This window comes from Arachis stenosperma, chromosome 6, assembly GCF_014773155.1.
Source record: "Arachis stenosperma cultivar V10309 chromosome 6, arast.V10309.gnm1.PFL2, whole genome shotgun sequence".
Taxonomy (NCBI): Eukaryota; Viridiplantae; Streptophyta; class Magnoliopsida; order Fabales; family Fabaceae; genus Arachis; species Arachis stenosperma.
In genome coordinates this window covers 17,460,628-17,484,347 of record NC_080382.1, presented here as the reverse complement: position 1 = coordinate 17,484,347, position 23,720 = coordinate 17,460,628, and the positions used below count along the sequence as shown (strand labels likewise).

Genomic DNA, 23,720 nt, shown 5'->3' with positions numbered 1-23,720 from the left:
TTACTTTGTTCAAAAAATATAAGAAATTATGGTACAATATTATTATGCAATTAATAATAACGATAATAATATTAATAATTTTTTTGACAGAGGATTGTTATGTGTAACAGAAAAAAATATTGGAGATTAATTTGTCTATTAATTTTTTTGGGATTAAAATGTCTATTTTTAAAATCTTTAAAGATTGATTTGAATAATTATTCTGTCAAAAAATAAATTGAAATTGATTTGTCTACTAGAGTAAAATCTTAAGAATTAATTTATATATTAATTTTTTTAAAAAACTAAAATGTCTTCTTTCAAAAATCGTTGGACTAATTTGAATAATTACCCAATAATAAAACCATGTAGCTAGAGCATAGAGGCAATGGTGGGCCAGGTTGAAACCCTAAATTTTATTTAGGAATTGAAATACATGACATTGATAACAATAAGTGGCACATTACAAGATATCAAAACGTACAGGTACACCGTACACATAACATGGTGTATAGAAATACTCTATACTTTATTTCATAAGTCCTATATATATATAGAACCTGGTGCACGCCATGCATAGATTATCGATGTATAAAGCTATGCATATTTTGCGATCTTACGTGGAAGTGAGTAAGATTCGCAACAATACATTACGAGGCCAAACCAGCAATACTCATGGCATGTGCCGAGCTCTTCTTCTTTCCCCAACACATAATAAGCTACACCACTAGGGATTGATTCCAACACTTTTGTTATGCTTCCTGCATCTTCCATATACATTATGAAAAATAAATATTCACATATGTCACACTCAATGGTGCTCTTATTATATATATTCTATACGAATTTAACTTCAATGTTATAAAATTTTATATGGATATCTAATTATATATCATCATATTAATAAAAATATTATTGTTTATATTCATACAATAAATAATTATCTAATATATATATATATATATATGTATATTGTATAAAAAGTTTTATACCATCAATAAAAATTAAATTCATTATATATATGCTGTAAAAATAAATGAAACTTTTTTGTTCTATTCTATTTATATTGTGAAATATATATCAACAATGTGACTCTAATTTTTATTTTTTAAAATTAAAAAATCTACTTAACTTATTCTTCTCTCCTTCTAAGGGTCCATTTGGGAAGTTTCAAAAATAATTTTTTTGAGTTTTTGACTTATGAAAAATAGTAGTATTAATGTTTGGTGCAAATTTTAAAATTAAATTACAACTTTTTAAGAAATTATTTAAAAGTTTATAAAAAAATTAAAAAAATGACTTCTCTCGTAATAATTTTATCACATTTTTTTTAAAATAAACATTTTTAGAACTAAAAATTTAAATACAAAATAACTTATTTATAAGCTACTTTTAATATAGATATTTATTGTTTAAACTATTTTTTTAAAAGGAACTTAATTAAGCTTTTTATCCAAACTGGGACTAAGATGATTACTGATGTAACACAATATGAATATATAGAATAGACAAAAAAAATTATCATTTATTTTTACAGCATGTAAGAAATTCTCATTATATTATATTATTATTACCTTGAGTTGCACCAGCTTCAAATGGCTTATTATCAGTAGCCACAGCATAGGTGAAAAATAAGCACATGAACAGAAAGGCTTTCATGGTATTCATCTTTAATTTGATATAAAGAGAGGCTAAAATAGTAAAAGGTATGAGATGAGAAAGATGAGAAGACCTTGGGGAATGTCTGCTCTATTTATAGGAGCAATATAATAGAGCTAGGGAGACATATATGTGTGCATTGGTATATCTATCTTTGGTAGTTTGGATTGGTAGTTGAGCATGAGAGAAACTTGCATGGTAGTTTGGGAGACTCCATATATACTTTTTTATTATTTCATACTATATATATATATATATATATATATATATATATATATATATATATATATATATATATATATATATCGTGGAGTTGATTTTTTATTGTCTTTTAAATTTTTTTAATGAAAAAATAAGAATTTATAACATAAAATTTTGTCTCTTAAAAATTTAAATTAATATAAAATATTACATAAATAGTTATATTTTTAAAGTATCTTTACATGTAAGAAATTTTTTGGTGAATGATCAAACAATATTAGATTAAATTAGATAAATTCTGACATTATGTCATAATTTTTTTTAAATTTAAACGAATAAAAAAATTATATCAATAATTATATTTTTAACATTTTAATTACCATTAAATTAAATTAAGATATAATAAAACTCATACACATGATATAATTACAAAAACAATAATAATTAAATCGTTACTTGACATTCTCACTGATATTTTTCTCGCTTTATATACAAATAAAATATGAAGAGTTTGAAATTTTATATGAAGTCTTTAATTTAGTAGTGGGAGTCTAATTATTATTTAGCTTTAATGCATTTTATTTGTATTTATTATGTTTAGAAATACAAGTATTTCATATATTCTTTTTTTATTAATTTAAGTTTTGAAAAGAATAATTTCATGACATACTATCAAAATTTTTATAACATAAGTCTCGAGTTCAATCCTTGTTGAACTATTTTGTATGCATGTTCTTTTAACGTGTAATTCTATACATCTAAGTAAACTTGAGTTGGTGTTGAAGTTTTGCATATATATGGATCTTGTTTCATGATAAAAATCATACTAGATATGTTAAATAAGATTACATTTTTCTTGCGTATATTTGATATATAAGCATTTAATAAAGATAAATTTGAGTGATGAATTTCTCTTGCTTATATTGTACTACACATACATGTTGAAAAGAAATTGAAATTAGATTTCTCTTACTTATGAACAATCAGTTAGAGCTAGAGAAATCAAAGGACCAACAAAAAGACAACGTCGTACTTTTGATCACTTTTGGGTGTTGTTTTTCTTGGTACTACACTATCACACATTCACACTATATTAGTTGAATGTGTATTTGGGACCATGAAAAGAAATTATGTTAATAAATGATCAATGGATTATGGTACGTGCGTGTACACTAAAATTAGCTACTAAAATTAGTTATTAGTATAAAATATATGTTGGAATATAAATACACGTTAAAAATATAAAAATATTATTTGTATAAAAATATATTTGTAATTTAATTTATTTTTTATGTATATTTTTGTATTCTAATATATATTTTATATTGTAACTAATTTTCCTAACTGATTTTGGTATACACAGTATATAGTTGTTAAAATAAATTAAATCACATATGTATAAATACATTGGTGATTAATTTTTGTAACTGATATTAATGTACGAATAGTATTTTTGATGATGAACAACGGCCATGATTTAGCATAATATTGGCATCATTTTTTACGATTGATAATTCCTTATTTTTCATTCACGTATTCTATTTGAATCTTGATGCGATGAATTTGTATGATGTTCATGTAAATCATAAAGAGGAAAATGAAAATACGATATTGAAGCATGTTACATTGATAACAATATATAAAGGCACGTATAGAGTGAGACATATACTCTATAGTTATTTATTTCATAATTTCATGCATGCATAGATAGATAGATATAGAGCAGCTATGCATAGCTTGCCATCTTACGTGGCAGGGAGTAAGAATCGCAACAAACTTTAACGAAGAAAAAAATGCAATAGGTATCGCATTTGCCAAGTTCTGATCCTGATGATCCCAATCCACTTGCAGTTGCAGGGATTATTTCCACTAATTTTGTTGCATCACTAGCACTAGTAGCCGCAGAGTAGGTGAAAAGCAAGCACAGCATCAACACTGTTAGAGAATCATTAGAGAATCATTAGAATTATTTTAGATCAGTCAGTATCGTTTATATTTATATAGTATATCTGTATATTAATTGTAGGATTCCGTGCCTTTATTACTTTGATTCTTCTGGCACCTATATATACCTATTGTACATTGTACTTTTGATCACATTGAATAATACACAAAACACTTTTTTTAGTTTGGTCTCTTGTTTCTAACATGGTATCAAGAGCTTAAGTTCTCGGTTTTTTTTTTTTCAATAAAAATTCGTTCATAGTTCTTTGTTTTTCCTCTTTCGATACTGTTCTTTGGTCTCTCTTTTCGCTCCGTTCCAGACGCTTTGGTTCGTCACCGCTTTTACCACCGCCTTCCTCTCGTCGTTGCGAGTTCAACGAGTCCAGCCTCGTCGCCAGAAACCGCCGCACGCACCGCCACGCTCCGTTTGAAGATCGCCATCCGTTTGTCTCCGAGCAGCACTTTGTCCTCAGTTTTCAACTCCTTTTTGACGCTTTGGTTCCTCACCGCCACCACCATCGCCTTCTACTCGTTGCAAGGTTTCCAACGCCACCGGAATCACCTCCAGACGCCGCCGGACGCGCCGCCACGCGCCACTTGAAGTTGCCTGCCCGGTTGCAAGCGTTCTCCTTCCAGAAGCATCCGTCACCGTTGGATCAACGCTCCCAGATCAACGGCTTCGAATTGCGCCACGTGTCAGTCAGCCAGAGACGAACCGCGCCCGGCCTGTGAGCCCGACCCGACCCGAGACGCCAACCCGCGTGCCACCTCACACCCAGTCACCCGCTGACGTGCCTTGTACCGCCAATCACTACGTGCCACGTGTCATTGCCTGCTGACGTGGGTGCTGACGTGGCAAACAGTGGGACCCTCCCTAAGGTTTTTTGGTGAGCTCTTTCCGATTCTGCACTCCGATTTCTCTTTTTCTGCTTCGAAATCGTAGTTTTCTCTCCTCTCTTTGATCTCTATGTCTACTATTATGAAAAAGTCAGATAATTTTGCTGCCACAGACAGAAAGGATAAATTCTGTCGAAACTGCTACCACTTTGGGCACCTCTTCTCTGTCTGTCCCTCTGTTGAATGTCGCACATGCCACCAGAAAGGTCATATTAGCTACCATTGTTCACAGTTGTTCTGCCGTTATTGCAAGCTCTCGGGACATTTGATTACTACATGTCCTACTCGTCCTCCACGTCCTGAGCCTGCTTCTGCTGTTGCTGCTACTACTAAATCTACTGCCTCAGCACCTTTCAACCCTTCTCCTGTCTCTCTATCTGATATTGCATCTCTTCTTCAGCATCTTCTCTCCCTTTCTGGTAATACCCCTGCTGCTTTTTCGACCCCTCCAGGTAATTCTAAATGGTATTTTGACTCGGGCTGTTTTAATCACATGTCTCCGTTGGGTAATATTTTCTCATCTCTGTCTACTACTACAAATGGGGATTTGAAACAGAAAGTCTATATGAAACCACCTCCGGGATATCCTTGTCCTTCTAATAAGGTTTGTCTCCTTCGCAAGGCACTTTATGGACTTAAGCAAGCTCTTCGTGAATGGTTTGACAAGTTCAGCACTTCTATATGCAGTCTTGGTTTTACTTCTAGCCCTCATGAGAATGCCCTCTTTATTCATAAAAGCGAACGTGGTGTTGTTCTTCTACTTTTGTATGTTGATGACATGATCATTACTGGGGATGATGTTGATGGTATCTCTGATCTCAAGGCCTCACTTCACCGTACCTTTGAGATGAAAGATCTTGGATCTCTCAGCTATTTTCTTGGTCTCGAGGTCATCTCTACCGATGATGGCATCTATCTCTCTCAGGCTAAGTATGCTTCGGATCTTCTTGCTCGCGCTGGGATTACAGATAGTCGCACTGAATCTACTCCTCTTGAGCCTAATGTTCGATTTACCCCTATGGACGGCACTATTTTGGATAATCCTACTCTCTATCGACAGTTAGTTGGCGGTCTCGTCTACTTGACTGTCACCCGACCAGACATCGCCTATCCGGTTCATGTACTTAGCCAGTTCTTGTCAGCTCCTCGTACTACTCACTATGCGGCAGTTCTTCGCATTCTTCGCTACATCAAAGACACTCTATTTCATGGCCTTTATTTTTCTGCCCATTCCTCTTTGTCTCTTCAGGCTTACTCCGATGCTGATTGGGCTGGTGATCCCACTGATCGTCGTTCTACTACTGGTTACTGTTTGTTTCTTGGCGACGCTCTCATTTCTTGGCGTGCTAAGAAGCAAACGTTCACTGCTCGCTCAAGCACAGAAGCTGAGTACCGTGCCCTCGCTGACACCACTGCTGAGGTTATCTCGGTTCGTTGGCTTCTCGAAGATCTGGGTGCTCCTCAGTCGTCCCCTACTGATGTTTTTTGTGACAACCGCAGTGCTATTCAGATTGCACATAATGATGTCTTTCATGAACGCACCAAACACATTGAGATTGATTGTCACTTTGTTCGGCAACGTATCCTTATTGATGCTGTTCGTCTCATTGCTGTTGGAACACTGGATCAGACTGCTGATATCTTCACGAAAGCTCATCATCCGACTCGTTTCCGGACTTTGTTATCCAAACTCAAGTTGGTATCCTTAGCTCCCACTTGAGTTTGAGGGGGGATGTTAGAGAATCATTAGAGAATCATTAGAATTATTTTAGATCAGTCAGTATCGTTTATATTTATATAGTATATCTGTATATTAATTATAAGATTCTGTGCCTTTATTACTTTGATTCTTCTGGTACCTATATATACCCGTTGTACATTGTACTTTTGATCACACTGAATAATACACAAAACACTTTCTTTAATTTGGTCTCTTGTTTCTAACAAACACAAACACTTTGCTATTCATCTTTAATAAAACACAGGCTATTCAAATGTATATATGTGAGATGAGAAAAACTGTGGGAATGTCTGCTCTATTTATAGTAGTGGAGGGATTATATTATATTCTCTGTATTTGGTAGTTAGGATTGTTAGTTGAGCATGACAGAAAATCCATCACCTGCCTATGGAATCAATCATCATTAATTAAGTAGTCCCCTAATATAACTAGACGTACGGATTCCATCACCAAAAATAGAATAAACAACTTTTAATCAGCTAACTTTAAACAATTATAATTAATAATCATTAATTTTATTTTTTATAAAATAAAATTTAAATAATCATTAATTAATGAGTATGAAATACAATTAAATAATATTTATTGATTTATTGTTAGTTAGATCTCTGTTAGTTATCTAACAAATTTGTTTTATCACTTTGACATTAACTATAAAGATCAACATCAAAAAAAAAGGAGACCACTTATATAAAGATGTTCAAAACATCTTTTTTTATGGATTTTTGTTTTCAACCAATCAAATTATAGTATATAAAACCGGTTAAATCATATATTTTTGTTAAAATTAAACCAAATAAATTAATTTAAATCAAAAATCAGATAAACTAAATTTTAAACCGATCTAAATTAATTTTTTTATTTTATATATATATAAAATAATTATCATATTTTTATTAAAATATCTCTATTACTTTTTCATATAATGTTAGTTACCAAAAAAACCCTAACTCCTAACCCTCTATTCGCTGTGCTATCGCTCTCCTTTTCTCCGCCAACCTCCTCCACTCTCATCGCCGTCCGCCACCCTCCCCCTCTCACTCTTCCACGTCTAACTCTCAAGGTCACCGCGCCGTCGTCGCGCGCATGACACTCACCCGAGGGGAACCGTCGTCCCTGGAGGCAGAATCATCCGCCATCCTGCTCCCCTCTCTGCCGCTCTGGCTCTTTGGCTCTGCAACTACATGTTTCTCTACCTGTAACTATCTGCGACAGTGTAACTGCATCTCTTCCTCTCTGGTCTCTGGTTCGCTGTTGCTCTTCTTCTCGCCTTCGCCGCCAGTTCAGGTAAGACCTCCCCTTTATCCTCTTCAAAGTTCAATCTGTTGTATTTGTGCTATATTGTTTTCTTCTGTGGTTTATTCTGAATATGCTTATGGTGTATTATTGATGATTCTGTTAAGTTTTGAGTTATTAATTTACTGAATTTTTATTTGAATTCAGTTTATTGATATTGAATTAATGCTGTTGAGATTGATTTATAAATCCAATCTGTTGTACTTGTGTTGTATCGAATTTTTCTTCTGAGTTACTAATCTGTATGATTGAATCTTTTCTGTTGCATTGAACTGAATTCATTTATTTATTAAATTTTTCAGTTGAATTTTGCTAAGCTGCATCTTGTTTTACTTGAATTTTGTTGTTGTTGAATCTTGAATTCTTATTATTGAGTTCTGATTTTAACTACCTTCAGTTATTATAGCAGATAAATCATCAAAAAACAACTGATATTGTTTAGATATTTAAAGCAACATGTTGTGCAACAACTAGAAAAGAGAGAAGCACAAGTAATTGAGGAGGAACAACACCAGGCAACGGTGGTGGCACCATGAGAGAAAAAGGAACCACCGGCTACTGTGTTGGCAGAATCTGTGGAAACGGAAACAGAGCAGGCACTAGTGGTGATAACTGATAAGAATAGAGGAAATGGAACCACAGCAGACATTAGTAGTTAGTGGGAAAAAAACTAAGTGAAAAATAATGGTGTGCTTGCTTATCTACTGCATTAGCCAAACAAAAATAATTATGCAGCACTTTCTTGATTATCCCTGACCCTATTTTGTAGTCAATTAGATGCACAAATAGAATTGAAGTTAGTCCACAAGTTGGAACATGAAGTCATATTTTTTTTTCCTTTTCTCTCTCCCTCCCTCTCCTCTCCCTCTTGTCTTTCAAACACATCTTATTTTGGATGATGTATGATATATTATAGTAGTGTATCAATTGTTAGAAAGTAGAGACCCAAGATACATAAATAGAATAACTTTTATAACAGAAATGATATGCGTATTTTTCCACGTTTAGTTGTCAAAAATATTTTGCTTTTATAAATATCATACTATCTCTTATTATTAAGGTAATTTTTAAATTTTCATTCTACAAATATGAAAATATTTTACACACCAAAAATCAACTATTATATTTTAATGTATATTTATATGTTTAATTTTATATAATTTTAATTTATATTTTATGTTAGTATGTATTAAATAATACTTATACAAAATTGCATATAATTTTAATTGCATATAATATTTAACTTTTTATTGTTTCATCACAAGTGCATAAAGCACCCCAATGACAAAAAAAGAGTGTGTCTACACCTTCTCACTAATGAAATTGGTTTTTATTAAGTTTAAACCAATTTAGTTGAACTTAGTTGCCAAAAAGACTTGGAAATATAGCGGGACTAAAAAAAATACAAAATCATAAAATGGCATTTGTATTTCATTCCTCCAAAGTGAACACAAAAGGCATATGCATCCAGGTGCAGTGTCAAGTTGAAGTGCACCATAGCTAATAATACCACCAACCGCCTCGACATTCTCTGAGAAAACTGAACGCAACAAAATACACAACAAATCACTGTTTTCACTTCTATAAATGTTGCTCTCATTTGAGCACATACATAAGGCTTCCTGTAGTTTGAAGCAGGCACATACTTTCGTGACCTTTTTGCAATAGCACTTGTACTACTGCTTCTAAAATGATCTGACATAAAAAGTGCAAGCTACGAAGCAATCCTCAAATTATCAACAACAGCTTGATTTTCAAGAATGTTCAAGTCATTTAAGTGCTTCAGATGTAAGATTGCTGTACAAGCAGAGAGTATAATAGCATCCAACTCCTCATCCCTGTAAGATAGCTGAAATAGAAAAACAATTCAGTCACTGTATGTGTTAATAATTGGAAGATATGTGTCCACACACACACCCTTTACCATTGGATAGATCCTTCATCCAATCCAATGGTGAAGAAGGGTTGTTTGTTTAGGGTTGGAAGAAAAATGAGTACAAAGAGTTTCTTCTCTAAAAGACAGCACAAACTAAGTTTATTGACAGCACACAATTTTCATGCAACATCAGCAAACACATCATTTCATCAATAATCAAAATCACAGGGGAAGACGTTGGCTCATATAGATCATTAACTGCTATACAGGAAATTGAAGTCAAGAATACATTATACATTGAATGAAGAATGAACCAATTTCGCATACACAAAGGTAAAATGAGAACCAAGTTTTGCACATTTGCAACTAGCAGACAAAAACTAATAAAAAACACTAAAGCTATAACTCCTATGAAAAAAAGAAAAACCTTTTTCTATTTAGACGAAATTAAATCCATAACAACAAAATCAAATTTACATTGTCACAAGGCAAGCAATGGGAAAGAAATGTTTGTTTTGTTTCTTTCTCTCTTCCTTCCTTCCCATTCCCTTGATCACACTAATTGTCCAATCAATTGTTCAACCTACTAAGTAATAACACTGCCAAATCAAAATGCTACACAAAGAAAAAAGGACACAAAGTGATAAAAGAAGGGAGCAGGGTGTGGAACTAATAAAATCAGAATGACTAAAAGTACAACATCATTGGTAATCTTTCCTAGAAGCCTTGCATTGCAGTGCCATAACATATCATATTATCAAATCTGAGTTAACTCCACCAACCAAAAAGTTCAATTGAAGCGCTTAGCATGATCATCAATGTGCATAAAGACAAATTAGTTGTTCCACACAAGAGAAAACCCCCCAATGTAATGTCATTTGTCTTCTCATTTGTTTACATAGGATGGAGCTTTGGCAAATAAGTTTCAATATCAATAATGCATTCACAACCAGACTCGTTTTCTTTCTCTTTTTAATTCTATATACGTAAAAGTGAAAAAATTATTCCATAAAAATTCTATAATCAGTACCATATTCATCTCAATGATGATTTTCAGCAACAAAAAATTAGCTTAGTGATAGTTTCAACAACAAATTATTCAGGGTTCAGTGATAATCAGTGACGAATTGACAGTCGGTGATTATTTTCAGCAACAAAAGGGTGACTAGTTCAGTGATATTTTCAGCACCAAAATCAAAGGCAGCAACAAAACAGAAAAGGAAAGAACTGGGGAATTTGTAGGAACTCACCAAATTGGGACCAGCTTCTGGTTGTGCAAAGGAAGCTGGCGGCAAGGAGGAATCCCCGGGACCTGTTGCTTCTGCCTCCGGCAACGACGAGTGCAACGAAGGTGCGGGACTGACTGTGAGACGATGACGAGACAAGGTACGACGAAGATGACCAGTCCCAGGACCTGCTGCTTCTGCCTCCGGCGACAACGAGGGTAGGGAAGGCGCGCGGGCTCGACTGAGTGCGAGACCAGAGACCGTGATAGAGACCGTAGCCAAAAGAGTGACGACGATTTGAGTGCGACACCAGACAGTGAGAGACTGGAGCCGAGAGAGGGAGCGAGCTTGGTGCGAGAGCAATGAGCCACAGTGAGAGATGACTCAAGCTTTTGAGAGAGAGAGAGAGAGAGAGAGAGAGAGACGGTGAGGGAGGAGAAGGTCGCTTAAGAACACTGAGCGACGTCGTATCAGAAATTTAATAAGAAAAATTAATTAAGCATGATCCGGTCCGGTTTATTTAAACCAACCAGATCGAACTGGATTTAAATAATAAATATTAAACCGATTATTTAAATACACCAATTACAATGTGACACGTTAGCAACTTTAAAAAAAGATGTTTTAAACATCTTTATGGGAGTATCCCAAAAAAAAAATATTAAATAATAATAATTACAAAAATTAATATAACTAGATGCAACCGTATACATCAATTTAAAGAGATAAAAAAATATTGGTGGTTTGTTTTTTTTTCTTTTTTTTATTGTATTTTCAGCTTAATTAACAAACTAAAAATTAATTTATTATAAATCAAAATTTTATTTAAAATTTTGTCATTAATAAATAAATTATTATATGTATAAAATAAAATTCGAACATTTAATATTTATTTAAACTAGCTACTAAATCAATCCAAGTTGATTTGTAGTTTGGTTAAATTTTACAAGAGTTGTAGGACAAAAGACTCGTCATACCCTTGGTGTAAAGTAATTTGATCTTCAATATATTCTTGTTCTCATCGTCTTTGTTATTCTGATCTTTTAATGAAAGATTATATTTTTAGTAGGATTGAGTATTGTATATATAATCATATGTACAATGTATTGATAGATGAAAAATAATGTATGGTATTACAAAGTCTCGCTTTCTTGCACTCTAATCTTTCTTCTCATCTCAATCGTTATTCTTGTGAAATTTCATCATCTTCTTCAAAGGGATCTTATCTTATGATCCTTAATTAATTTACTTTGAATCATATTAATTCTCCAGACTAATTCATTTCGGGTGTAGACAACCCTATATATACAAATAGAAAAAAAAAAAAAGGAGTGTAGCAAGAGAAGCAAATGGAAAAATTAAAGGAAACAAATCATTGTATTTGTAATTTTATATATACGTGTTAGGGCACTAAGGCACCAACTTGTGATATCCATGTATATTTTTTGTCGTCTATTTATATGAGAGTTTAGAACTAAGAACCTAAAGAAGAAAATTAAAACGGAAGATTTATAGTAGCCATACCTTTCCTTTATTTTACTTCATAAGTCCTACTTCTAGTTTTATTCAAGTCCCTAATTAAATTTAAAGCTATAAGAAAAGCTAGTAGAACAATATAGAAAGAAAATATTTAGGAGAATAATTTTTATTTATATTAACTAGTAATTTTAGCTAGCACACATATTTATTAGTGTATTTAGCTTTTTTTTTCTTAATAATACTGGTCAAAAAGAGTAAATTGTGCTGGTTTTGTAGAATTGCTTAACAATATATATACACGGTAACCGGATAAGGATAAAATGTGAGTTAGTTAAGAAAGTAGTTACAACTAACTGAACTCATTAGCTATTAATTCTGGTGAAAACTCACATGCAGTTGTCTTTGTGAAGTTGTTAATTAAAAAGCGTTAGATAATTTAATATGTTTAACTAAACTATTATCTAATGGTATAAACTAACAACTTCACATAAAAATAACGTCAGATGAGTTTTCACCTATAATTCCTCTTCTTTCTTTCTTTATTTTTTTCTTTTTTATTTTCACTACCAATATCCATCTCTATATTTTGTTCCTTACCTTTCCTTAGCTTCATCATCCATAATGGCCTTAATTATGTTAAAGTTCGTCTATATAGTACACATTTAATTATAAAAGTGAGGGAATTTTTTTTTTCATGGAATTGATGGATAAGTGTTATGATTTGCATAAGCAAATGATTCTATACAAGTTTTGGAGGAAATTAGCATACGATCGATATTGATAGATTCAAGCATGTGACATTGATAATAATTATGGTTCCGCTACGTTATCAACAGCATATCTGCCAACTTCTGCCAATTTTTATTTATAATTGTGTTTCATGGAAGTGTGTTTATGGATGTGTCTAATAAAAATGTCTTTTTTATAACTGTGTTTAATAGAAGTGTCTTTATAGATATATTTTTTGAATGTGTCTCTTTATATATGTATTTAAAATATATTAATTATTAGACACATCTACGAACACACTTCCATGAAACACAAATATAAATAAGAATTGGCAGAAATTGACAGATAATATGTTGGTAGCATATACTTTTTCTAATAATTATAAGTGGCACGCACATTACAATATAGAAATTGGGAGGTACATGCATTCATGGTGGTACATATATAGAAGATGGATTATTATTGAAGCTAAGCAGACACATAATAAAATATAATACACACATCATAATAACATAGTGATGTGCTTTATTATATTACATAGTTGTTCCATGATCTATGCATATTTTGCCATCTTACGTGGGAGGGAGTAAGAATCGCAACAATATTTAATGATCCCAATCTTGCAATACGTATCGCATTTGCTGAGTGATGAAGATCCTTCTCCCAACACATAATAATATCCAGTTTCAGGTATTATTTCTAGTACTTTTGGTGTGCTTATTCCTGCATATATAAACACTAAAAGAATGAAATATTCACATTTTACACAGAATATATAATGCGGTGTGCTATATATGTGTGAAAGGAAGAGTACAGTGAAATTATAGTTAATTAGTTAAAAAATATGCTAGTTACATAAAAAAATACAAAAATATTATTTATATACTAAAATCAACTAACAATATATTATGTATAAATATATATGTGTTTTAATTTATTTTTAATATATATTTTATATTGGTGGCTGATTTTGGTATATAAATAGTATAATCCAAAAAAATAAAATAACTTTTTATTACTTCTATTTTCTGAAATTTCAAAATTAAAAATAAAGAAAAATTAATTGATTTGGCTTATACTATAGTTGATTTTTAAGAGTTTACCTAATTAAAATTAATGATTAAAATTATTAAAACACATGTTTCAGATACATTAAAAAAATTTCCTATATTATTTACCTTGTGTTGCATCATGAGATTGGAATGGCTTATTATTAGTAGCCGCAGCATAGGTGAAAAACAGAGAGGAGAAGAAGCACATCAACACAAACATTTTGGTATCCATCTTAAATTTGCTTACAACAAAAAAAAACAATGAGATGAAGAGACTAAAATAATGTATGTGATGATGTGATGAGGATGGATGAGAAAAAGTGTGGGATTGTATGTTGTATTTATAGGAGAGTAGTGGAGGGAGATCCCTGTATTTAATTGGTAGTTAGGAGTGTTAGTTGAGCATGCATGCAAGACACAAAATTCACCTGAATCCTTGCCCATGTTATGGGAAGGTACCATTTCATGAATTCCACATTCCCTGTGAAGAAAACAACATGGATAGATATAGCTAACACGTGAAGTACAAGAAAGTGTTTGAATTTGAGTTTGACATTGTTAATGACAGTAAAGTTATTAAGCAAACGTGGCAAATATATATTTTTGTCATGGGCTTAGTCTTACGAGCAGAACCCATCTGACTTGCACGGTTCTATTTAAAAACATTCAGTTTATATATTTTTTTTTTGTTAGACCAAAATTTCATATACCTACTCAAATTTCTTTCCATTATCCCACTAATATTAACTAATCTATAATAAGTATTTCGTTAAATTGGTCTTCTTTTATTTTTTCAATTACTTTTTTATATTTAAATTTATGCAGATAAAATATTATTAATGTAAAAAAATATTCGATGAGACAACGTATAGTACATACCATTATTAATAGGGAAAAATATAGGTAAATAATGAAAATATTAAATAATGTAAATAATAAATATGTTAGATATTTAATTTATTAGGTGTGTAAATAATTATTTTAATGTTAGAGTTTAAGAGATAATTTAAAAGTAAAATATTTTTTTATTTTATTAGATCAATTTTAAAGTATTATTTATATTATGTACAAAAATTATTGTTTGTCTAACAAAATTTAATAAATAATTTTCTTTTTTAGCTTTATTATATAACCAAACATCTCTTTTAATTTTTTATTTTTAATATTAAAAAAATAATTAATAAAAAATTAATCCTTTATACGATAAGAAAAAACAATATTGTGTATACATATAATTTTTCATTAACAAATATCTTGGCTATTTTATTAACAGACTTTGTGCGAAAGTAAATATCCATGGACATCAAGTAAAGTGTACGTATCATCACTCCTTTATTATGATTCAAACACAAATGGTGTATGAGTATTATACTATTATTACACGTACATCAGAAGCCGCACAAGCTACTCCCACAAAAAAACAAAAAGTATGGGCCCACATGACATGGGCCTTTATTCTGAAGAATAAGAATCACAGCACATAATTCAATTCTTCAATTAATTAATTAATTAATTAAGCGGTGGACGTGAAATTGAAGTTGGAACACGTGGTTTGTCTTCCGAAGAGCAAAGAGCTGAATCCCAATCTGGAAGCAGCCAGATCGAACTGCAAAAGATTGTTCTCTAACTGATACCCTCCGATCACGATGGAGGTTGTAGGGTTCTTCCCACCGTTCACGAACCCAAGACATATCACTTTATCACTCACTTGAACCACCGAGTTAGCACCGAATATGCTCCAACTCAATTTCGCGTTTTCAAGAACAAGCTCGATTGTTGGAACCGCGTACCCCAAGCGCGTGCTGAACACGTTCTCCGTGCTGAAGCATGCTCCGAACGGCTTCACCGAAGCCACCCTTGTTATGTTCCTTGCAGCCGAGGCATTCACGAAGGACTTAACCAAGGCGTTGAAGATCGAATCTTCTAGAACCGTGTAAGGGTTTACAGTGCTGATCTTGGTTCCACCCACGCCGCTGGTCTTGTTGATGGTCAACAAGCTGGATTTGACTTTGACCACATTTTGGTCAACTTTAATGGAACTCACGCCGATGAAGTACTCAGCGGAGGGTTCTCCTTGGGAGTAAGCGGAGGCGGTGCTCACGGGGTTGATGAAGAGAGGTGTGTAGGTTAGGGATTTCGAATCGTACTCGACGTTCGGGAGGAAACCGTACGGTCCATCTCCGAATAAAACGACGCCGTTTGAGGATAAGCAAACGGCGAATTTTCTGGCGAAGCTGAAAGCGGAGGCGAACTGCGTGGGAAGTGCGATTTTCGTCCTTCCGAGACCCGCCATTCCGGAGACGCCGCTAGCGAGGCCTTTGAGGAGGAAAGTGGGGGCGCAGGAGAAGAGGAAGCGCGAAACGGTGACGTTTTGGCCTGGATTGAAGCCGTTAGTGGACTGTACGGACACGGCGTCTTCGGCGAGCTCGCCGCCGGTGGCGGTGTGGGTGATGGTGTTGTCCGGTATGAGGCCGCAGGTGTTGTTGTTGCATCCTGGGCGGGGAGGGGCGTTGCAGGTGCCGCAGGAGGTGGAGCCGGCGAGGGAGCACTGGGCGGAGCCGCAGCGAGCGGGGCGGTACGTGGAGGAGACGTAGTTTTTGTCGCAGTCGACCCAGAGAAACTGGCCGCCGAGGTCGAGGACAAGGGAGACGGGGACGAGAGGGGTGCGCTGCCGGATTGTTGTGAGGTACTGGTTTGTGGAAGTGTCCTTCTTGATTGGGATGACCAATGCTTTTGGTCTGAATGATTTCTGAGCTGAAGAGACGGTGATGGCGGCGGAAAAGAGGAGGAGGAGGAAAGCTGCCAAGAGTTTTTGTGCCATGCTGACGAAGTTGGTTAACTTGTGGTGTGCTGCGATTCATATTGCAAAACCACTGCCTCTATTTATATAGTAAGATTCTAAGTTTAAGCACCTATTACTTTAATTTTATATTTTATCAAATTTTATATAGGTAAATACATATATTTCTATAAATGGTTATATATATTTTATTTTTTATTTTATAAATGTTTGTCAAGAACGTACAAGACCATACAACTGGCTTGATATATATAAAATAGGAAGCATTTCAAGTGCACCGGGAGTACCGGTGCACCAATTATTTTAATCGTTGATCTGAATTATAAAAAATATATATAATATATTAATTGAAATCAACGGTTAAAACAACTGGTACACCGGTGCTCCTGGAGCACTTGAAATGTTTCCTATAAAATAAAAATAAGGATAAACAATACGAGAGTTTGAGAATAAAGTGGATGATAATTGATAAAGATGAGAGTTGCCTTCGTTGACTACTAGAAACTCTTAATCTTGCCATCTGTGACTACGTTTTGAGTTTGACATATCACAATTAATGTGTCATGTCAATCATATGTGTACATAGTGCATTTACGTGAATGTATGAAATTTTCCAATATTGAAATATCTATCAAACATCACTATTATTTTGGTGTATATAGCAAGATATATGTGACTAGCTAGTACGAAAAAACTATATAGTTTATGCAAACAAAATGTTATGTTGAATGATCAAAAGTTACGTAAAATAATATGGCTAGGGAAAAAACAATATCACAATCTTAACAAATATATTCAAAATAAATATAGGTTGACTTTTTGTGTTATATTGAACCAAGAATGATCAAAATTTTCTCTGGTTTGATTGCTATGTTCATACATGTTAGTGATGAATGCAGTGTGCACGATTTAGGTTTGGATTAAAAAGCAGGTATATCGTGTATGCATGTAAAGAGACATACCTCGACGTCAAAGAAAGCAGCCCTATTGTACCTAACTTTAGAAAATTTCTTGGCTTGCATACTATAAATTAAGTAATTAACTATATCTCTTAGAATTTATATATATGGAAGTTGAATGTTCTCAACAATAAATAAACAAAGAGTAAGTATATAATAAATAGCGTGATATATATCACTAATAATTTTGTAGCCAATGATTAATTTATACAATAGAAAACAAAGAAACCAACTTAACTTTGTGAACGATGAAAGGAAAATAAAAATTGGCTTAAAAATATTAGTTATTAATATTTTTTTATAATATTATCAATATATATAACTAATTTAAATAAAATAAAAATTTATGTATAATTATTTTTATGTAAAATTTATAATTAAAAATTATTAAATAATAATTTAGTCAAATATATAAAATTATTTAATAATTTTTAATTATTAATTTTACTGTATTTAAATTTTTATTGTTAAATAAAATAAAGAATAATATTTAGTCTATATATATATCCTGGAGGATTACGCTGCTGTTATACAAGTAAGTTTAATTAATGGATTTGAATGAGATGTAAAAAAGGACGTCAAAGAAGGCAGCCATATTACTTTATTAGTATTTTATTTTAGATTTGGTTACACTTAGTAAATTCAACATCAAGCCGTTATTAATTATACGTGAATAAACCGAATCAAAAAAAATAATCATTCAATTAAGAATCAATATAATCAATCGTTAGCATACCGTTAAATTGAAATTCTGATATATTCATTGTTCATATTATTTAACATTTTTACCTATATTTTTTCATTTCTCTAATCTCTAGAAAGTAAAATCGACTAGACACATCCTGAAAACTAGGTGCCTCACCATGCCCCGGTTTTACTTCAAGGAATAGCATAAAATCAGGTTCATCGATCTACTCTTCTTATTACTCTTAATAATATAATCCTTGAATTATGTATTTTTGAAAAAAAAAATACCTTTAATATCATCTACAAATTAAGAGTAATTTTACAGTAAAATAAATTCATGGAAACCTCAATTGAAAGAAGGGTTAAATTGTTTATTCTAGAAAAACATATAGATAGTTGTAAATTATAATGTAAAGCTGGCAGAATTGACACATTAATAATATTATATATTAAATAAAAACGTCATATGTGACGCGTTATTCTTATTAATCTGAGATTGCTTGAAAGAAGAGAAGAAAGCGCCTCTGTTCATAATTTATTTAGTGCAAAGTTCACCGACAGTTTTATAAGATTTCAAGTTTTCAACATATCTTATCCACATCTTATTAGTATGTTCTGGGCTCAATCTCAATCATAAACATCTATAATAAGTTAATAACACAACATAATGCTATTAAAACAAGGTGAATTCTTTCAAACCCATGGCAATTTTGTGGGTAAGTTACCCCTGCACATGTGTCTTTATCTCAGCCATTGATCAAAAAAATTTTCAACATTTCATTAATACATTCATTGATAATAGTAAAAGCCTTTAATGAACATATACTATAACAAATACTACATTAATTATTGTATACATATACTATATAATGTATTGGGGAACATTTATAATTACTCTAACTTGTTTTTCATTTTATAAAATACCCTCCATCACTTTCTGAAATTCAACATGCATGTCTCACAAGTCACAAGCCTTTAAATCATCTTTCACTTCCTGGAAAACGCATAGAACCCACTACCCATTATTCAACTTGTGTACTAAATATCACACCAAAAGGAATGCAGTTTATGCTTATCAAGGTTTTCGACTTTGAATACATTTCCGCCTTCGTTCTATACCCAGTACCGAACCCTGAAATTTGTTATCCTAGAACCCACTACCGAACCCTGTTTGATTTTTTCACCTTCGTTCGATACCCAGCGTCCATTTAGCAAGAATGATATCCTTCGAGTAACAGGTTCTGGAACTGGTACTCTGCTTTCGTCGGATTGGCGTCGACGTCAACTGAGGAGAGGGCGAACGCTAAACTGATGTGGCTCCGATAGAGAAATCTGTAGCAGAACTTCTGCTAGATCCGAAGCTGTGGCTGCTGGAAGCTAGTTTACCAACAATCAATTTTCGGCTGCCTTTGAATTAGGTGCGTCGGATTAGGTAAAGGTCACCTCCCTCCGACTCCGACAGTGCATTTTTTTTCCGCCGAAGCTCAACCTCTGCTTGTCATCAAGGTATGTCCAGATTAGTTCAATTTGGATGATAGTCTATGCCTTTTTAATGGTTCTCTGTTTAGGGTGTTGGGTTGCTATCCTTGAATTTGGAAATTAAGTTACATTATCTAGTTCTATGATGTGGCTAGGTTTGGGGAATTGAAATTAAATTGGGTTAGTTTAATTGGATTTGGTTCATTTAATTTTACATGCAACTTATTTTAGCTTCCCTTCGTTGTTGCCATTGGCTCCGTTTATTGACATTTTTGGGTAAAATTATGGCAGGGGTTAAATTATGTCCATTAACGAGGATGATGTGAAGAATGATTCTGATAATGATTTGGGTGATGATTTCGATTATCAACCGAATGCAGAAGACAATGCTGAAGACGACGATGTGGATTCGCTGGATTCTACTAGCAAGAGTGAAGAAGTTTGTGGGGTAAAAAGAATAGCAGATCTAATGGTGGAGGATATTTGGAACCTGGAGTTTAGGTCAGAGGATGAGGCCTGCCAGTTTTATAACGCTTATTCTTGTTGGCATGGATTCGTAATGAGGAAGGACGACGTGGTTAGGGATAATCAAGGTCGAATTATTAGCAGGCAACTTGTTTGCAACAAAGAGGGCTGGAGAAATATGAGGTATCTTGATATGGATGATAGATCAAGGGAGGCAAGGTCGCTAACGCGAACCAAGTGTCCAGCTCGGCTTAGGGTAAAGCTTGACTACGGCTGCGGTAGATGGAAGGTATCATGTTTTGTTGAATCTCACAACCACGATCTGACGCCACCCCAATTTGCGCATCTGGTACCGGCCAATCGTCGTCTCACTGTGAGTGATAGAGTCCAAGTGGAAAATCTTCATAATTTTGGTGTCAAGAGCTGCCATATTATGGGGTATATTGCATTCCAGAAGGGTGGATATCGTCATGCTGGCTTCACACGGAAAGATTTGTACAACCACATCGATCGCTATCGTCGGGCAAAAGTTAAAAACGGGGATGCCAATGCGGCAATAAACTATTTGATTGGCAAGTCAAACAACGATCCGCTGTTCTTTGGAAAGTATACGTTCACTAGTGACGAAAGGCTGGAGCATATTTTTTGGGCAGATGGGCAGTCGATTATCGACTATCACTGCTTTGGAGATATTGTTGCCTTTGATTCAACCTACAAGAAGAATAAATACAACAAGCCTTTGGTCATTTTCTCTGGATGCAATCATCACGGGCAGACTGTTATCTTCGGCTCTGGACTACTTTCCGACGAAACCACAGAGACGTATAAGTGGTTGTTGGAAACCTTTATTGAAGCGATGGGTGGCAAAAGTCCAAAAGCAGTAATAACTGACGGAGACCTTGCCATGCGAGATGCAATCAAGAATGTTCTGCCTGATGCGACCCATCGGTTATGCGGCTGGCATCTGCAGAGAAATGCATGTGAAAATATAAAGAATCCTAATTTCCTACGCGATTTTAAGGGTCTTATATACGACAACAACGACCAGAGAGACTTTGATCGGAGATGGACAGCCATTTTGGATAAGCACAACCTTGTTGGCAGTACCTGGATGGAGAAGACGTACGAAACCCGTGAGATGTGGTCCCATTGTTTCCTCCGGGATAAGTTTTTCGGTTACATAAGGACGACATCACAGTGTGAAGGTATAAATTCTCTCATCAGATTTTATGTTAATCGCAAGAACACCCTCATTGACTTCATGCATAACCTGGATAGGGCCTTAAAGGAGTATAGAAACAATGAATTAATAGCTGACTTTAAGTCTCAGTGCTCAGAGCCTGTGATGATTACCTCATTGGAGGTATATGAAAGATCTGCATCCTGTTATTTCACGCGAAACATTTTCAAGGAAATTCGTAATGAGATTCAGAGGGCAGGGGCTTTGAATATAACGGTACTAAGCACAACCTTGGACAAGGTAGAGTTCAGTGTGACTGCTCTGGGAGACCCGGCCAAAGATCGCCGGGTGGAAGTCGATAGAGGTAAGAATCTGTTCTCGTGCTCGTGCAAGCTGTTTGAATCACGTGGTATTCCCTGTAGTCATATCTTCTGTGCCATGAAGTTCGAAAACAAACTTGAGTTTCCAGATTCGTTGATATACAAAAGGTGGACAAAGAATGCAAAGAACGAATTCATTAGCACAGATATGCCTGTGAATGATGACATCGAAAGGGTCTTAAAGTTTCGAGTTGGAGCGTTGGCATCGAATTGCAACAAGCTGTGTGATATTGCTTGCAAGGATGTTGCAGACTTTGATGAAGTCCAGTCTGAACTTGTCAATTTAGTTATCCGCCTGCAGTCACGCAAACAAGGCAAGTCAACTCCTAATGTTAACGTGGAAGGCATCAATGATCCATTCGTTGTCAAAAGCAAAGGAGCCCCTTCCAAAAGGTCTTCTTGGAGGAAGAAGAGAGCATGCTCTAATTGCCACAAGTACGGTCATTACTACAAGCGCTGTCCAGATCTGATGCAGCATAGTGTGGAAGGCAACCCTCGCGATCGATCATACGGCAATGCATCAGCCAAGGACTCAGGTTTTAGTCCACAAAGGTTTGCTAATTCTTCAAGGTCGTTCTCAATTAAGTCCGAACACCACTCAGGACCTAATACCAAGGTACGATCTGTTTATTCGAAATAGGCTCCTGCTGTGAAAATCTTGTTCGGTGTGTGTCCCTTTAAAAACCATTAAACTATGTGAATGTTCCTCTGTTTGGGCAGCCTTTTAAAAAGGGTGGAACAAGGAAGTATACGACGACGGGTATGAGGAACCGGAAGGGTAAAGACAACACTTTTGTTGAGGTAATTTTTTTGAATATAAACATCTAATTTCCGTATCATGAACAGGGTAAATTAATGATGATCTCGGACTTCTTGTATAAAAAAAAAAATATAAAATAGCGGAGTCTCCATGAAAGCAGCGAATCCATTGACATCGCGTCCACGAATGGTGTTTTCAATAAAAATCTCTACTCGTTAACACAGGTGTGATGCGTAAAACTCCTCTTAACCACTTTGCGATGAATGACCATTATGGTTTTATGCATGATTGTAGTTTCTGATTGGGGATTATGATGTTATCAGGAGGTGAAGGAGTCACAGCAGGACAAGAGACATTCATTCAAGAACTATGATTGCGTTAATGATGTCGTTGATGATAAATGTGACACACGACATGTGCAGATCGATGTCCGAGATCCGTTAACATCGTCACTGCCTTGTGGCAACAAACAAGGATCGTACATGGCATTGTTCGCGTCGATGCACAGGACAGTTTGACCATTTCAAGGAATTAGTCTTCTGAATTTAGTGCAATGCAAGTATAATTGGTGCTAAAAGCATGATTTATCCTGATTTAGTGACCGCAATGTATTAGTCACTGCTTGGTATTGAGGAGTTTTTTAGTTGTAGTTATTTACGTTAAGTATGAACATTGCTGTGTTCTTGTTGCAGTAAATTGCGGTTGACTTTTGGGTGACGATTTGCAACCATTGTGATTATGCAATTCAATTGATCAATTAGAGTTGTGTAAATTGATTTTTTTCCCTACTTAGTCCATTATGATGACAATAATCAATATGCATGTGTTTTGCTTACATTGCTGTATTTTAGTTGAAGTTTATTGTGGTTGCATTTGGAGTAAGGATTTCCTACCATTGTGGTTATGCAATACAGTTGAAAAAACAGTGCTG

The 23,720-nt window shown here is 34.1% G+C and overlaps 2 protein-coding genes across 2 annotated transcripts; one reads left to right on the top strand and one right to left on the bottom strand.

The window, feature by feature from the left end:
- Positions 1 to 15,387: 15,387 nt before the first annotated feature.
- Positions 15,388 to 16,946, bottom strand: LOC130936795 (probable aspartic proteinase GIP2). Its single transcript, XM_057866944.1, has one exon. The coding sequence runs from the start codon at positions 16,898 to 16,900 to the stop codon at positions 15,593 to 15,595; it is 1,308 nt and encodes a 435-aa protein (XP_057722927.1). The 5' UTR covers positions 16,901 to 16,946; the 3' UTR covers positions 15,388 to 15,592.
- Positions 16,947 to 20,305: 3,359 nt separating this feature from the next.
- Positions 20,306 to 23,307, top strand: LOC130933781 (protein FAR1-RELATED SEQUENCE 5-like). The gene is made up of 3 exons (XM_057863394.1): positions 20,306 to 22,645; positions 22,750 to 22,830; positions 23,113 to 23,307. The coding sequence occupies exons 1-3, from the start codon at positions 20,306 to 20,308 to the stop codon at positions 23,305 to 23,307; spliced, it is 2,616 nt and encodes an 871-aa protein (XP_057719377.1).
- The last annotated feature ends 413 nt before the right edge of the window (positions 23,308 to 23,720 follow it).

Coding starts and splice junctions, on each gene's coding strand:
- LOC130933781 (XM_057863394.1), top strand. CDS start 20,306: ATGTCCATTAACGAGGATGATGTGAAGAATGATTCTGATAATGATTTG. Junction 22,646..22,749: donor ACTCAGGACCTAATACCAAG/GTACGATCTGTT, acceptor CTGTTTGGGCAG/CCTTTTAAAAAGGGTGGAAC. Junction 22,831..23,112: donor AAGACAACACTTTTGTTGAG/GTAATTTTTTTG, acceptor TGATGTTATCAG/GAGGTGAAGGAGTCACAGCA.
- LOC130936795 (XM_057866944.1), bottom strand. CDS start 16,900: ATGGCACAAAAACTCTTGGCAGCTTTCCTCCTCCTCCTCTTTTCCGCC.